The sequence below is a fragment of the Thalassophryne amazonica genome, chromosome 12 (assembly GCF_902500255.1).
Source record: "Thalassophryne amazonica chromosome 12, fThaAma1.1, whole genome shotgun sequence".
Lineage (NCBI taxonomy): Eukaryota > Metazoa > Chordata > Actinopteri > Batrachoidiformes > Batrachoididae > Thalassophryne > Thalassophryne amazonica.
The window spans coordinates 8,165,265-8,178,135 of record NC_047114.1 but is presented as its reverse complement, the minus strand read 5'-3'; the positions used below and the strand labels follow the sequence as shown (position 1 = coordinate 8,178,135).

General features: G+C 40.1%; 1 protein-coding gene across 2 annotated transcripts in view; it reads left to right on the top strand.

Annotated features, from left to right (window-relative positions):
• Positions 1–12,871, top strand: part of LOC117522697 (disco-interacting protein 2 homolog C) — a 427,709-nt gene that overhangs the window by 400,641 nt on the left and 14,197 nt on the right. For both annotated transcript variants that reach the window (XM_034184153.1, XM_034184154.1), the window contains exons 32-36: positions 87–148; positions 3,866–3,923; positions 7,515–7,589; positions 7,679–7,853; positions 9,067–9,190. In XM_034184153.1, the coding sequence (XP_034040044.1) occupies positions 87–148; positions 3,866–3,923; positions 7,515–7,589; positions 7,679–7,853; positions 9,067–9,190 (494 nt within the window). The remainder of the gene's footprint in view (positions 1–86; positions 149–3,865; positions 3,924–7,514; positions 7,590–7,678; positions 7,854–9,066; positions 9,191–12,871) is intronic.

Genomic DNA, 12,871 nt, shown 5'->3' with positions numbered 1-12,871 from the left:
CATGCCAGCGCTACCATCCGGGCTGGGGGAGATTCTGCGAGGTTTTGTCTGATGTTCTGGTTGACTGTGTTGTTGTGTTTCTTCAGGGCACATCGGGTCCCGACCCCACGACCGTGTTTGTGGATATGAGAGCGTTGCGTCATGACAGGTGAGTTTAAGGTCTTTAAACATTTGGTTTGATGATTTTTGCTCTTTGTGATAATGAAAAGCACGTGTTTGGTTTGTAGATCTACATTACTGCTCATTGTGTTCATCTGTGGTTCTGCAGGTCCAACAGCCCAAACAGTTTATTCATTTGAGAAGTTAAAGGACATGTCGCACCAAAATCCTAACAAGATTTAGGCTGTTCGTAACGATGATCCACCGGCATTACTTTGTGCACTTCCATGGCCGGTTTCAAACTATATGGCATTCACAGCTAACAGCTTTGGAGGCGTCTGAAAACAAAGTACTCGTGAGTACTCGGGTGTTTCTGACAAGTGACGTAGCTACTAAAAGCGTCCCAGTGTGCGTTTCAATGGAATGTAGTTGCTAAAGCCTCTTTCACACTGGCACAAATGTAGAGCTGTGTATTGAGATGTACCGTCTACGCCGAGTTTAGCAACTCTACGCAGAGTTTTTGCTCCTTACGCAGCAGTATGTTGAGGGTTACGCACGTAGGATGGAAGAAATTAAACATGTTTTTTTTCAGCGTAGAGCACTTGGACACAGAAAGTACGCAGTTTTAAGCAGGTCTGCGCAACACAGCGCTCCTGTACACATCCAAAAACTGAGTGCGTGCACCCAGAGTGAATCAGCTGAGAACATGAGAACATGATCACGCAGCCGCAGCGCCTCTGTGTGCTCAGAACAGGGAATCGAACCTCAACTCAGAAATCCAGAAACAGAACAGAAACAGCAGGTCGCTCGCTTGCTCTCTCTCTCCCTCTGTCGCTCTCTCTGTCTCTCTCTTTCTTTGTCTCTCTCTCCCTCTGTCTCTCTCTTTCTTTGTCTCTGTCTCCCTCTGTTGCTCTCTCTGTCTCTCTCTTTCTTTGTCTCTCTCTCCCTCTGTCGCTCTCTGTCTCTCTCTTTCTTTGTCTCTCTCTCCCTCTGTTGCTCTCTCTGTCTCTCTCTTTCTTTGTCTCTCTCTCCCTCTGTCGCTCTCTCTGTCTCTCTCTTTCTTTGTCTCTCTCTCCCTCTGTCGCTCTCTGTCTCTCTCTTTCTTTGTCTCTCTCTCCCTCTGTTGCTCTCTCTGTCTCTCTCTTTCTTTGTCTCTCTCTCCCTCTGTTGCTCTCTCTGTCTCTCTCTTTCTTTGTCTCTCTCTCCCTCTGTCGCTCTCTCTGTCTCTCTCTTTCTTTGTCTCTCTCTCCCTCTGTCTCTCTCTTTCTTTGTCTCTCTCTCTGTCTCCCTCTGTTGCTCTCTCTGTCTCTCTCTTTCTTTGTCTCTCTCTCCCTCTGTCTCCCTCTGTTGCTCTCTCTGTCTCTCTCTTTGTCTCTCTCTCCCTCTGTCTCTCTCTTTCTTTGTCTCTCTCTCCCTCTGTCTCCCTCTGTTGCTCTCTCTGTCTCTCTCTTTCTTTGTCTCTCTCTCCCTCTGTCTCTCTCTTTCTGTCTCTCTCTCTGTCTCCCTCTGTTGCTCTTTGTCTCTCTCTCCCTCTGTCTCCCTCTGTTGCTCTCTCTTTCTTTGTCTCTCTCTCCCTCTGTCTCCCTCTGTTGCTCTCTCTGTCTCTCTCTTTCTTTGTCTCTCTCTCCCCTCTGTCTCTCTCTTTCTGTCTCTCTCTCTGTCTCCCTCTGTTGCTCTCTCTGTCTCTCTCTTTCTTTGTCTCTCTCTCCCTCTGTCTCTCTCTTTCTGTCTCTCTCTGTCTCCCTCTGTTGCTCTGTCTTTTTCTCTGTCGCTCTCTTTCTCTCTCTCTCTCTCTCTCTCTCTCTCTCTCTCTCTCTCTGATCAAATCAGCGGACCTGATCGGAGCAGCCGGAGCTTTAAAAGTTTAGAGTCACAGCGCTTCATTTACAGCAGAATTTACCACAGCCAGACTCAGCAGCATCTGTACACAATGAAAATGACCAAGACAAAAAATAAATAAATAAAATAAAATAATGTTAAATTACTCTGTTTCTGACAGGCACCACGCTGTGCAGTAGAGAACAGGGCGCACTTCCACAGAGGCAGAAAATAGCAGCTGTGGCTACATATGTGGCAGTAATTCAACTGTAAAACCCTCATGATACTGTTTTCCATGCGCAACAATGTGTTCTGCACAGCCAGCAGGAGTGAACTGAAAAAGATTTGAATTGGTTTTGAATAGCGGGAAGGGCTACACGCGACTGCACACATTAAAAATCAAGCACATGCAGATGCCAGGAAATCTACAAACGCAACGAACACAGAAAAAGGCTGAGTATGCATGCATTTTGGGCATACTTAAATGAAACACAATAACGCAATACGTAGCTCTACATTTGCGCCAGTGTGAAAGGGGCTTAACGTTAAGAACTGAGGCACAGATTAATTCCAAAGTTGACATAAGTGTGATGGCCTGTAATGATGACTCATTTTTAAGTGAAAACTGTTCATTTTGATGCAGTCACGGTCAAAGCTGCGGCTCCAAGAAACTTCAGTGCATCTGCAGCCATGAGTCATAAACGCAGCCTGTCAGTAAAAATCTCTGCTGGAGGATCAGCTTTGTGCACGATTAATTACAAGAGTTGTTATCAATAAAATAAAAAAAATACATCTGTTGCCGTGGGAAGACGAGTGTCTCACGAGCACACACACACACACACACACACACACACACACACACACACACACACACACACACACACACACACACACAGCAAGCTTCGCAGCACACATGCATACACACATTCCATCTCCAAATTTACACTCTCTCAAAGTAAAAAAAAATCTTGCACAAAACAAAAAAAAGGGGGTAAAATCCTGAACATGCCAGACTCACTGTCATGTTATTGATTTTTTTTTTTTTTTTTTTTTCCCAAATGTAAACTCCGCGAGATCACCGGCTGCAGCTCTGCCTCTCTCACGATTGTGGCATGGAAAATAACGTCCCTGAAGTCCTGGAAATAATGTATTTTGACTTTTCCAATGTAACAAATCCATCTCTGTCCAGGCAGTTTGTTAAAAACATTGTCAGATGTCCCAACATCCATGTCCACAGCTTCAGTAAACCAGCATCCACACAAACAGCGTGTCACCACACTTTAGGTTCCAAAATCCGACACTCTGAAAAAGTTAAGAGTTTTGGAGTGAAGTGTGTCGTCTCCTCTCTGTAAATCTGAGCCATCATTTTTGAACGGCAGCTCAGAAGTTTCGTTTTCGGGCGGAGCAGGTTCGTTTCCCTCTGTCAGTCATAGGGATGTTTCTGTTTTTAATAAATTTATTAAAAATAAATTTTTAATAAATGCGTCACACACTGGAAAAATGCCGAGAATTGCCAAGTGAGACGTTTTTCGGAAATGCACCTCCTAACGCTCAGAGTGAGAGGAATAAAATACATCAGTAAGCACTAATTATTAGCACATGTGCGGAGAGACTTCCAATCATGAGACTGGGACATTAAAAAACCATGCGCATGTCCTTTAACTTTTGGTTAAAATAAATAAATAAATAAAATAAAATAAGATGGGCTAACAGCCAAAAATCAGTTTACTATTGTGTGTCTTGCCCTAATGGGAAATATACAACTTATGGAGAGATTTTAATTATTTCTGTTCCATGTGACATATAGTGTTCGTCCTTGTGTGAAGTTTAATAAAAATTTGTTCATTAATTTTTGAATAGTAATGAGCTAATAGTTTTTACGATGATATGTTAGTGTGTAGATTTGTATTTTGAGGTTTTGATGAATGCTGGCTGTTTTGTGTCTCAGGGTCCGCCTGGTGGAGCGAGGGTCACCACACAGTCTGCCGCTCATGGAGTCCGGGAAGGTCAGACCGAGCACACAGACACATTTCAGTCTCACTTAGAACTTATTAAAATCCAATACGAACAACTTCCTCAACCTCTGGCTGTAAATACTGTTGCATCTTGTCCTTCTGGAATGCTGATTCCTTACTCCTTCCTTTATTCCTGGAGTTTTTACTCCAAATCTTGTTTTATTTTTTTCTGCAAACAATTTATTTCCTAATTTTCACCTCCTCATATGTGCGCCAGGTGTTGTTTTCTAAAAATTGGCAGAAGAATTTCCTTGATAAAACTATTTTCACATATTATATTTGATTTACTGACATAATTTAAACTTTTCTGCTGATCTGAATTTAATGACCCCAGAAATAAGCATCTGGTTAAATAAAACTGAACACAGCTGAGTTGAAGCAGAAGTTGCTGTTGGAATAAAACACCGCTGTGCACATTTTAGGCATTTTGGAGCTTTTTATGCCATTTTAGATGCAAAGACCTCAAGATGCACCGCTCACTGTTTGCACTGATTTTAACATCTTCTGATTAGATTTATTATTGGACACAAGGTGCAATAACACACATCAGGGCTTTTAAATGCATGTTTTGCTTTTATGCTCTTTCATCTGTTTGGACAATTTTTGCAAAAGTTAAAAATGAATGTGCTTAAAAATATCAAGTGTTTCCACAACATAAGGAGAAATACATATTTTATTCACCTAGAGTTTGGTTGATTACTTAGAAACTTTATTACTTCGTTTTAAAATGTTGTCAAAATGTATTTGATCAGTATTATTTCCAAGTTCGCACTTAATGCATTATTGCAATATTGAGTGAGACATGTTGAAAACATTTCTTTTGTAAACAATTAAATTCTGTAAAACATACCGAAACAAACCGTGTTAGTCTCCATTAATTGTACCACATGGGTTATACTCATTGTTTAATAAACCATGTGACCATGTTCCTTTGACAGTTATAGAAAGTTTATATTTTACTGTGTGATGATACAGTAATAATTTCTGGGTTTTTTCCCATTGTCTGGTGAAATGTTCACATCTTTGAGATGTTCAAAACTTATCCCTTTTTGGTGTTTTTCCAGCAGGTTTTGGGAGTCTCAGAATTTCTAATCTGTCAGAAGAAGTTTCACAGAAATGCTTTAATGATGTCACCTCCAGTAACTTTTCACCACCATAAGTTCTTAATTTAATGTGGAGCTGAAAACATCAGAATCAGCTCGTGAACGACATCTTGTTAATGCTTCATTCAAACCATGCAGAAAAGTCTTTGGTTCCTCCATCAAACATAAACACACGTTGAAACAATTTAGTCATTCTGGATGTTTTTCAGGATTCATTAGATTTTCCAAATCCAGTTTACAGATCGAGGCCACTGAACCAAATAGTGGCATTATTTGATCTTGTGTCATGGTTTCTATGACAACTGCATCATAGAGAATTTCCTAAAATCCTACAGAAAGCCAGAAACCGTAATGGTGAATAATTTTGCCCATGTTTTGTTTGTTTGTTTGTTTTACTGTTTCTTATGAATGAACATTTGGGCCTCGAGTGGAAGAGAACGTTTTCTTTTTGGCTGTTTCCATTAGGGGGCGCCACACCTGATCATCCATTTCCACCTGCATGTCCTCCCTCAGCACATCCATAAACCTCCTCTTTGTCCTCCTTCTTCTCCTCCTGCCTGGTGGCTTCATCCTCAGCATCCTTCTTCTTACAACCCCTGGCAATAATTATGGAATCACCGGCCTCGGAGGATGTTCATTCAGTTGTTTAATTTTGTAGAAAAAAAGCAGATCACAGACATGACACAAAACTAAAGTCATTTCAAATGGCAACTTTCTGGCTTTAAGAAACACTATAAGAAATCAAGAAAAAAATTGTGGCAGTCAGTAACGGTTACTTTTTTAGACCAAGCAGAGGGAAAAAAATATGGACTCACTCAATTCTGAAGAATAAATTATGGAATCACCCTGTAAATTTTCATCCCCAAAACTAACACCTGCATCAAATCAGATCTGCTCGTTAGTCTGCATCTAAAAAGGAGTGATCACACCTTGGAGAGCTGTTGCACCAAGTGGACTGATATGAATCATGGCTCCAACACAAGAGATGTCAATTGAAACAAAGGAGAGGATTATCAAACTCTTAAAAGAGGGTAAATCATCACGCAGTGTTGCAAAAGATGTTGGTTGTTCACAGTCAGCTGTGTCTAAACTCTGGACCAAATACAAACAACATGGGAAGGTTGTTAAAGGCAAACATACTGGTAGACCAAGGAAGACATCAAAGCGTCAAGACAGAAAACTTAAAGCAATATGTCTCAAAAATCGAAAATGCACAACAAAACAAATGAGGAACAAATGGGAGGAAACTGGAGTCAACGTCTGTGACCGAACTGTAAGAAACCGCCTAAAGGAAATGAGATTTACATACAGAAAAGCTAAACGAAAGCCATCATTAACACCTAAACAGAAAAAAAACAAGGTTACAATGGGCTAAGGAAAATAAATCGTGGACTGTGGATGACTGGATGAAAGTCATATTCAGTGATGAATCTCCAGTCTGCATTGGGCAAGGTGATGATGCTGGAACTTTTGTTTGGTGCCGTTCCAATGAGATTTATAAAGATGACTGCCTGAAGAGAACATGTAAATTTCCACAGTCATTGATGATATGGGACTGCATGTCAGGTAAAGGCACTGGGGAGATGGCTGTCATTACATCATCAATAAATGCACAAGTTTACGTTGATATTTGGACACTTTCTTATCCCATCAATTGAAAGGATGTTTGGGGATGATGAAATCATTTTTCAAGATGATAATGCATCTTGCCATAGAGCAAAAACTGTGAAAACATTCCTTGCAAAAAGACACATAGGGTCAATGTCATGGCCTGCAAATAGTCTGGATCTTAATCCAATTGAAAATCTTTGGTGGAAGTTGAAGAAAATGGTCCATCACAAGGCTCCAACCTGCAAAGCTGATCTGGCAACAGCAATCAGAGAAAGTTGGAGCCAGACTGATGAAGAGTACTGTTTGTCACTCATTAAGTCCATGCCTCAGAGACTGCAAGCTGTTATAAAAGCCAGAGGTGGTGCAACAAAATACTAAGTGATGTGTTGGAGCGTTCTTTTGTTTTTCATGATTCCATAATTTTTTCCTCCGAATTGAGTGATTCCATATTTTTTTCCCTCTGCTTGGTCTAAAAAAGTAACCGTTACTGACTGCCACAATTTTTTTTCCTGATTTCTTATAGTGTTTTCTTAAAGCCAGAAAGTTGCCATTTGAAATGACTTTAGATTTGTGTCATGTCTGTGATCTGCTTTTTTTCTACAAAATTAAACAACTGAATGACCATCCTCCGAGGCCGGTGATTCCATAATTTTTGCCAGGGGTTGTATATACACTACATTTTTCTGTCCTGCTTTCTTTTCTCACTTCATGATCCAAACCATTCCTAATTCTGTTCATCCTCATCATGTCAAAATGAATAAAGAAGCAAAGTGCAAATATTCCAGAGAAGACCGTAGATCACTCCTATAATTTTTCTGTAATTGTTTTGTTAAAAGTTGATGCAGTTCTGCTTTCTGGTCCTCATCAGATTCTACCGGGGGTCCGAATTATCATCGCCAACCCAGAGACCAAGGGACCAATGGGAGAGTCGCATCTGGGCGAGGTTTGTTTGAGCTAACAACTGTTGTTAGCTCAATTGTTAACAACTTTTAACAAGGACACAAGCAGCTGATGTTGAGTTTTATTTTTCAGATCTGGGTACACAGCGGCCACAACACCAGTGGCTACTTCACCGTGTACGGAGACGAGGCACTGCAGTCAGACCATTTTAACTCCAGGCTCAGCTTCGGAGACACACAAACAGTCTGGGCTCGAACCGGCTACCTGGGCTTTCTCCGTAGGACCGAACTCACTGACGCCAGCGGCGGTAAGCACACAAACACAACATTGTTGCTGCTGAGGTCACAATGTAAGACACAATAGAAACATGATTTTGAGCAGCGTTTAGGTGTTTGTAGGCTTGGGTATCGAGATCCGATTCTTTTTGAATTGTTAAGAAATGATTCGATCCACCGGCATCAATAGCCTTTTTGCTTAACGATTCCCTTATTGGTCCTTCAGAGCGGCTGTTGTTTTTGAGGGTGTTTGTCGGGAAAATTATCATTTCTCTATGTTAATTGCAGACCCTGCAGTAGTTCTTTAATCAACTGCTTCTGTAGCGGCTCTGCTTGAAGCTTGAACCAGCGAGGCAGTGCTCCAACCCACTGCTTCCTTGGTTCTCTGCTTGGCTGCTTTTCAGAAGTGGCAAGTCCGCTTCTTAACCCCTCTCAAAGCCAATTACAAATGTCAATCATGAGTCACTTTTGTGCTGATTGAAGTCACGAACTGGGACACTTGTCGTGGGCAAGAAACGAGAATCGTCCTCCGTTCCTTTCGCACAACTCCAAACGTTGCGCGGCTCTCTGCCGAGTCAAATTAAAGTCTGGCTGGAATTAATAACTTCAGAGTGAATCGCCATTTTAAATCAAATGACACCTCTTTCTAAACGTTGTTTTACAAACAATAAACTACAATCGACAAAAGAGTTTTTTTTCCTCCCAAAATGAGACATCCTGTGTTCTTTATGAATTACATTGATGTTGTCTTGCAGCACAGCCAGCTGAGCTCAGCTCAGAGGTATGGAGTGAGATTCATACCATTAATGTCTGAAAGGAAATGCTTTTGAGAAAAACTACAGATTTTGTTTATTTCTATTCATGTCCAGAGATCAGGGATCCAGCGACCAATTTCATATTTATTTACTTTAAGACTCAATAAAATGTTGTTGACATAGAAAACCTGTAAAGCCTACTTTTAGTACACAGAAAATTCACAGGAGGTATTGATAAGGGAGTCGATAAGGGTTGGATCGATAAGCGGAATCAATAATGGCATCGAAAACGATAAAATCTTATCAATACCCATCCCTAGGTGGTGTGTCCTTGTTTATGGCTTGTTTTCATCGACATGTTTGCTTGTTTCTCACACACAATTTGGCAACACACAAGAACAGAAATGAAAAGCAGTACAAACCAGCATATCACAGTCATGTGGGTGAAGCGTTTGGAGGGTGCTAGCTACACCTCTGTTTGTGTGTGCAGAGCGTCATGACGCGCTCTACGTGGTTGGTGCCCTGGAGGAGGCTATGGAGCTAAGGGGGATGCGGTACCATCCCATCGACATTGAGACATCGGTCATCAGGACGCACAAGAGCATCACAGAGTGGTGAGTGAAAAAAACCCTGAATAGAGGCAGAGTAAGAGGCCAGTTCGGTGGGCATTGTTTCAGACCTGGACAGAAGAGGAGATATAAAATTGCTGCAAGCGCTCCTAGCAGCCAGTAAGAAGACAGTTACTAGGAAATGGCTAAACCCAGCTCCTCCAACACTTGGTGATTGGTATGGAGTTATTAGAGAGATATTTAAAATGGAAAAATTAACATATTCTTTATGAACCAAAATTGATCAGTTCTACTCAATTTGGAATAAATGGATACATTTTATATCCCCTATTAGGAATGATTTCATATGACTTTATGTAAGCATTAAGACTTAAATGATTAAATTGACAGAAATGGCAGTTGTAGGCATATAAATGTATGCAAGGGTATATGTGATTGTATGGTTGGTTGTACAACCCCTGGCAAAAATTATGGAATCACCGGCCTCGGAGGATGTTCATTCAGTTGTTTAATTTTGTAGAAAAAAAGCAGATCACAGACATGACACAAAACTAAAGTCATTTCAAATGACAACTTTCTGGCTTTAAGAAACACTATAAGAAATCAAGAAAAAAAGATTGTGGCAGTCAGTAACGGTTACTTTTTTAGACCAAGCAGAGGAAAAAAAATATGGAATCACTCAATTCTGAGGAAAAAATTATGGAATCACCCTGTAAATTTTCATCCCCCAAACTAACACCTGCATCAAATCAGATCTACTCATTGACATTGACCCTATGCCATGACATTGACCCTATGTGTTTTTTTACAAGGAATGTTTTCGCAGTTTTTGCTCTATGGCAAGATGCATTATCATCTTGAAACATCTCCAAACATCCTTTCAATTGTCCAAAATATCAACGTAAACTTGTGCATTTATTGATGATGTAATGACAGCCATCTCCTCAGTGCCTTTACCTGACATGCAGCCCCGTATCATCAATGACTGTGGAAATTTACATGTTCTCTTCAGGCAGTCATCATTATAAATCTCATTGGAACGGCACCAAACAAAAGTTCCAGCATCATCACCTTGCCCAATGCAGATTCGAGATCCATCACTGAATATGACTTTCATCCAGTCATCCACAGTCCACGAATGCTTTTCCTTAGCCCATTGTAACCTTGTTTTTTTTCTGTTTAGGTGTTAATGATGGCTTTCGTTTAGCTTTTCTGTATGTAAATCCCATTTCCTTGAGGCGGTTTCTTACAGTTCGGTCACAGACGTTGACTCCAGTTTCCTCCCATTCGTTCCTCATTTGTTTTGTTGTGCATTTTTCAATTTTTGAGACATATTGTTTTAAGTTTTCTGTCTTGATGCTTTGATGTCTTCCTTGGTCTACCAGTATGTTTGCCTTTAACAACCTTCCCATGTTGTTTGTATTTGGTCCAGAGTTTAGACACAGCTGACTGTGAACAACTAACATCTTTTGCAACATTGCATGATGATTTACTCTCTTTTAAGAGTTTGATAATCCTCTCCTTTGTTTCAATTGACATCTCTCGTGTTGGAGCCATGATTCATGTCAGTCCACTTGGTGCAACAGCTCTCCAAGGTGTGTTCACTCCTTTTTAGATGCAGACTAATGAGCAGATCTGATTTGATGCAGGTGTTAGTTTTGGGGATGAAAATTTACAGGGTGATTCCATAATTTTTTCCTCAGAATTGAGTGATTCCATATTTTTTTCCTCTGCTTGGTCTAAAAAAGTAACCGTTACTGACTGCCACAATCTTTTTTTCTTGATTTCTTATAGTGTTTCTTAAAGCCAGAAAGTTGCCATTTGAAATGACTTTAGTTTTGTGTCATGTCTGTGATCTGCTTTTTTTCTACAAAATTAAACAACTGAATGAACATCCTCAGAGGCTGGTGATTCCATAATTTTTGCCAGGGGTTGTATATAGATATATAAGAACATGGTATATGTATACAAAGATACTTATATCATCTTCCTTTCAACCTGATGATGGTTATAACTGTGGCCTCCCTGTTGCCTTTTCTTTACATTCTTTTTCTTCTTTTATTTATTTATTTATTTATTTATTTTGGTTGGTTTTGTTTTGTTCTTAAACAAACCATAAAAAAACAAAGATAAGGTTTTGGATACAAAGAAACAAATGCTAAGTTTGTAATAATGTCATCCTTTCTAATAAAATCATAAATGAAAAAAAGAAGTTGTTAAAAAGGTCATCAAGGGGATCTCAGAACCACTAACATATCTGTAATTGATCATTCCAAACCGGTAAATAAAATGAAAATAGCAAAAGTTGTTCCACTGTATAAAACTGGGGATCAACACCACTTCACAAATTATAGGCCCGTTTCTTTACTTCCAGAGTTCTCTAAAATTTAGAAAAACGTTTCAATAACAGATCATACAAATTCATAGAAAAACAAACTACTTTCAGACAGTCAATATGGATTCAGATCGAACAGCTCAACTACACTGGCAATAACTGAATCAACTGAGGAAGTCACAAGTGCAATAGATAAACAGTATGCAGTGGGAGTATTCATTGATCTCAAAAAAGCTTTTGACACAGTCAATCATAATATATTAGCAATAAATTGGAAGGGGGGGTAGTATTACACTGGGTGAGAAGTTATCTTGGAAGCAGGAAACAGTTTGTGAAGATGGGAGAGTTTACTTGGACATCATTCTTGGACATTGCTTGTGGCATCCCCCAGGGGTCAGCACCGGGTCCGAAGCTGTTTATTCTTTATATAAATGATATTTCTAAGGTATCAAAAACATTAAAACTAGTATTGTTTGCTGATGACACAAATATTTTTTTGTTCTGGGGGATTTAAAGAAGCTACTAGTGATAATCACTGCAGAAACGTACAAATAAAGAGGTGGTTCAATAGGAACAAATTATCATTATACTTAAGTAAACCTAATCTCATGTTATTTGGAAACTGTAATAAAGAGACTCAATTCCAAGTACAAATGGATGGTGTGGATATAGAAAGAATTCATGAAATTTAAGTTTCTTGATGTACAGTGAGGAAAATAAGTATTTGAACACCCTGCGGTTTTGCAAGTTCTCCCACTTAGAAATCATGGAGGGGTCTGAAATGTTCATCTTAGATGCATGTCCACTGTGAGAGACATAATCTTAAAAAAAAAAAAAAAAAAAAATCCCCAAATCACAATGTATGATTTTTTAAAAAAAATAATTTATTTGTATGTTACTGCTGCAAATAAGTATTTGACCCCCTACCAACCAGCAAGAATTCTGGCTCTCACAGACCTGTCAATCTTTCTTTAAGAAGCCCTCTTATTCTGCACTCTTTACCTGTATTAACTGCACGACACCTGTTCACACATTCAATCAATCACACTCCAAGCTGTCCACCATAGCCAAGACCAAAGAGCTGTCTAAGGACACCAGGGACAAAACTGTAGACCTGCACAAGGCTGGGTGGACTACAGGACAACAGGCAAGCAGCTTGGTAGAAGACAACAACTGTTATGCCGCCTTCAGACCGAGCGCGACCAGATGCCACAAATTCGCTTCGGTCGCGTGGCGACAGACGCGCCACCATCGCCCGGTGTCTTGCTCTGCTTTCACTGCAAAAATTCGCCCCAGTGCATCATCAAATAGGAGGAGCTTCCATTCCGCTCGCCAGCTCCGGTTGTCAGTCAAGTTAACGTGACGGACCTTGATCACACGGAGCGAGTTGT